We start from the raw sequence: 4,520 nt of genomic DNA, 5'->3' as shown, positions 1-4,520 counted from the left end.
AAAAAAAAAAAAAAAAAAAAAAGCAGACTTAAGAATACCCAATTATTTTATAGCATTTTTCCTCTGTAGCTCTTAAAGGTATTAAAGAAGATATAAAGCCGTTGGAATGCAGCATGAGAACATCAACCTTTCCTCCTCTTAATCATTAACATTAATACAGCTTCAATAATCAATGTTTTTAAACGTCTCAGCAGGTGAACTATAGCCAATCATATTCTTATTCATACTTGTTGGAAAAACTGTGTACCAACTCCTCGGAGTTTGAGAGACTGGCTCCTTATTACTGGTCTATGCTACTGATTTTCAGATTAAGATGTTCTTCCCTAGGACTAAAGAAATATTCAAAAAATTCATCAGAAACTTCTTAAGAGTAGAATGAGTTCTCACCCCACCATCTGCAACAGGTTTGCAAAGCCATCTGTAATGTTTCAACAGAATATTTTATTCAACTGGTGCATGAAGAAGGTGCATTCTTCTGTCTTAGTGGGTCATTTGTTTCAATTTATAAAGCTAAATTGAACATCTACCCCAAGCTCTAGGATCCCTAGACAGTAAAGGACAGATTAAAACAAGTCCAACAGCCAGGCCTGACCAAACAGAAAGAGCCAAACCCTTAGAGCAATAAAGATATGAAATATTTTGCTGAACTGCAGCCATCCTCCCCTTCCTCAACAGCCCTGATAAAAATGGCATGCTCTACACCTCCAGTGTGTGATTGCTGCATCTGGGCTACTTCAGGTGGAAGTTCTTTACACGGTATTGACAAGGGGAGATGGTTCTAAAAGCTAGCGCCCACCACAGAGATTATCCTCAGTTCTAAATCCACCCCTCTTCTCATTTTAGCAGCTCTAACTGAAGCACCTCCACTTCTCTCAGCTGCAGAATTATCATACAGTAAGAGCACCTGTTCCATGCACGAAGGCCACAAACTGTTTAAGCAATCGACGAATTTTCTACTTAACTGTCAGTATACATAACATACAATTATAATTTGGTATTTGCTTAATCCCAAAAGAAGTAAGAATTATTTTGGAAGCCACTTCCTCTCAGTGCCTCAGAAACCAGCTTCCCTTTACAAAACCAGCAATCTATACACAGTAGTTCAAAGAATACTGTAGTGACAATATTCTTCCTGCTAATGTTGGACCTCCCAGGCAAACAACCTGTAGCAAGTCAGTTACGACATGTCAAACCCACCTCATCATCACTGTCTGAGGTCTCAGAATCCGAAGATGCTGTAGGTTTGCTCACAGGTGGCTCCTTCTCCTCAGAGTCGCTGCGTTTCCGTTTGGCCAATGACAGGAGCTCCTAGTGTGAAAAACGTATGCTTATTTTGAAGCCAAAAAACTGGGTTGACCAATATTGATTCTTACGTTTGCATCCCTCCATAGTATTCAAGAGCTTGCCAAAAGCAGTATGTCTCCCAGTCAGTGCGAGTTGAATTTTCTACACGGTACACGCAGATACTTATTACAGATCAAAGCTGGGAATAGGTTTTCAAGATGACAAGCCCTAAATGCCAAATATTACTACTAGTTTACTTTGTAAAGATACACAGTGTGAGGGATAACTACTTTCACAGCTGGATTACTTGTTTCAGACATGGAAGGCAATGAGTGGCACGCAATCAAAGACCACCTGCCTCCAACTCAGTGATTATAACTGGGAGCACCTCGCAGGGGTACCACTGCCAGGGCAATATGCCCCATATACCATCTGCAGAGGCAGGTGGGGAAGCAACAGCAGCTGGAGTCTGGGCTCTTCCTGGTCTGACCTCATGTGCTCCCCCTGGAAAGAGATGCACCAGAAACGTGGGACTGTCCTGCACCCCTCTGTTTCCAGAAGCAGCATGTGAGGTCAGACTGGGAAGGACTGTGGTAAGTGTGTGCATTCTGGCCCATTTGGAGAGGCCATGCTGAGATATGGAGCAGCCCTTTAACCATCTGGCCTGCAGCAGTCTACACTGCTCAGACAGGAGAGTCAGGCTGGTCTGCAGCAGCTCTTTGCACTACTTGGCTGGAGGAGCTGGGTGTGAGGACACCCAGGGCAGGCCAGACCAACCCCCGCCCCCCCCAAGCCCCAAGGGCACAGGGGAGTTTTTCGGAGGGTATAAAACTCATTAGTCACGCCTCCATTCCTGTCTGCAGAAAACCCCAATACAAGAAGCACGCTGCAGCACCTGGCTGTGAAGCACGCAAAGAGGCCTTCACAGTACAACACTGGTTCTCAATCAAGAGTGTGGCCAAATTTTAAAAAGTTGTTGAGGGACATCCTGACTCTTAAAAAGTTGAGAAACACCACTCTAACTATTCACATGTAGATGATCCCTGAGTAGTCTCATTTTTTGTAGTTATATGCTTTTACAGCAGTTATTTTAAAGCCTGAGACAGTGATTTACACATCCTAACTGGACTATTCCTTTAACAGAGTCCAAACAGGTCTGTCCATTTTTCTACCTATCTCAAAACTACAATGAAACATATAAAGACACTTGTATCACAGGTACTACACTGGAAGACTAAAATTAAGCAGTTGCTCTCCTCCAGTTCAGAGTATTAGTGAGCACACCCCAAATACTAGACTTGGGGGGGAAAAAAAAAACAACACACCAGATACCAACTATTCAGAAGATTGAATCTATTAGCAAGACATATCCAAAAAAAAATTAAAATCAAAGGATCCACTATCAGGGTCTAGATGCAACATCCCTGGTGGACAACTCTGCTGTCTGCCCTGCTCTGCAACTAAGATAGGCAGGGTGATGGGATTCCTACCATAGTACAGAGGGCTTCAACTCCTGTAGGTATCTAGAAATAAGTCAGCAGTGTCAAATCTTCCCTTTTTGTTTCTTCTACTGGTTGCTGCAAGGATGAAGGGCCTCCATTGCCCTACCCTTACTTCTGCTGTCTGTGCCCTGCTATCACATGAACATTTTCACTACCTGCTGCTGCTCACAACTTTTTCAGACATCCACCAGAATCTAAAAGGATTCTGGAGTTTCACTGTTGCTAAAAGGATTATGAAAAGCATCAGTAAAACATTTCAGCACCTTCCAAGTATCACAAAAAAATGCTTCTGCTAAGTTTAAGCTATCAGAGACCACCTAATCACATGGGGACTGCTACTGTCTTGGGATGACAACACTAACATGGTTTTTATCGGTCTTAAACAGGAAGATAATCTTCACAGCCCCAGAGGTTGGAACTTCATTTTTTAAATAAGAGTTTAAATTCTGCAGATGACTTAGACCTCCTCAACTCACCAGGAAAGCTTTCACTGGCAAGTGGATTTATCAGGTCTCTCTGTGCAGGCCAGTAACATTAGAAAGGCATCTCCTTATGAGGCGCAGATCCCTAGTCTTTGTTAGGGCTATGTACCCCCACTTGCAACAAATTGGCTAAATGGCACCCTCACCTCACTCCCATCACTGCTTTCTTATGTAGTACCTTGGACCAGCTATGCTCTCCTTTTAACCTTGTCAATATTCTTTTGTTACCCTACTTATCCTTCCTTGTTTTCTTTTTTGACACACCTGTATTGTAAGGGTCCCCCTCCTTGAGCTTCTAAAATGCTACACACTGCTAAAGGCAGAGGCCAAGCATCCTCCAAAGCCCTTTTTGGCAGAGGCTTTCCTAATTGAGCCACAGAAAAGGCAGGGTAGGGTACCACCATTAACACAGCTAATTACATCCCTTCGTGGCATCTCTGACTTGCTTTGGGAAGCTTAGCCTCTTTGCACTAGAGTCTACAAGGCGCTGCTCTGCCCTGACTTTGGGCTACTACAGCTGACTCCCTCTCTAGTTAATCCATGCATCACAGAAACCAAGTTTCCCTTCTCTGCTACCCAAGTCCAGTTGGTGGGAGCTGCTGTGGCTCAGCTGCCCTAGAGCTCTCCATGGGACAGGAATGCAACCACCTACTGCTTCACCTGCTGCAGAGGAAGCACAGGGTACAAGATCACCCCCCGCCCCACTCCACTCCTATTCTCTGGCCTATGCCAGCCCCTACGCATCCCAGCCTAGGTATAGCCCGACTCCCCATGCTCTTGGCAGGCAAGACACGGTTTTTAAGGCAGTTCACCACAGAGAAAGGCCCAACCTGCTACAGGCCCAAGTTTACTCGTGATGCTGAGAGACACGAGACCAGCTCTGCTGCTCACCCCTTGCTGGAAGGTCTGCATGACAGGAGGCAACTCTGGCTCAAGTGACACTGGGGCAGGAGCCTCCCTCCCCACCCCCCACGGCACTGACAGCTTCTCCCCCGGGGCAGGCGCAGGCACAGGCTGCCCCCAGAGGCTTCACAGTCGCCCAAGCCACGCTGGTATGGGGCGGCCCGGCCCGGCGCCACGGGGAACGGGGCAAAGCAAGTCCCCGCCAGGGGGTAAAGCGGCACCCCTCTCTGAGGCGGCCGGGGCTGCGCACGCGGGAGCCGCTTCCCCACAGCCGGGCAGCGGGAACCGGGAAGGTGGGGGAGGGGGACAGCAGGAGCATCCGCCGCCGCCGCCTCCCGGGCCCGGGCCG

General features: G+C 46.8%; 1 protein-coding gene across 1 annotated transcript in view; it reads right to left on the bottom strand.

Annotated features, from left to right (window-relative positions):
- The window catches only part of RTF1 (RTF1 homolog, Paf1/RNA polymerase II complex component), a 50,166-nt gene that overhangs the window by 41,751 nt on the left and 3,895 nt on the right, over nucleotides 1–4,520 (bottom strand). The window contains exon 3 of the mRNA XM_019519932.1: nucleotides 1,198–1,308. Coding sequence (XP_019375477.1) covers nucleotides 1,198–1,308 — 111 coding nt within the window. The remainder of the gene's footprint in view (nucleotides 1–1,197; nucleotides 1,309–4,520) is intronic.

Source organism: Gavialis gangeticus, unplaced genomic scaffold (genome assembly GCF_001723915.1).
Source record: "Gavialis gangeticus isolate Ggan-Ray unplaced genomic scaffold, GavGan_comp1, whole genome shotgun sequence".
NCBI lineage: Eukaryota > Metazoa > Chordata > Crocodylia > Gavialidae > Gavialis > Gavialis gangeticus.
Note: the sequence above shows the minus strand (reverse complement) of the source record. Positions and strands in the feature narration are given on the sequence as shown.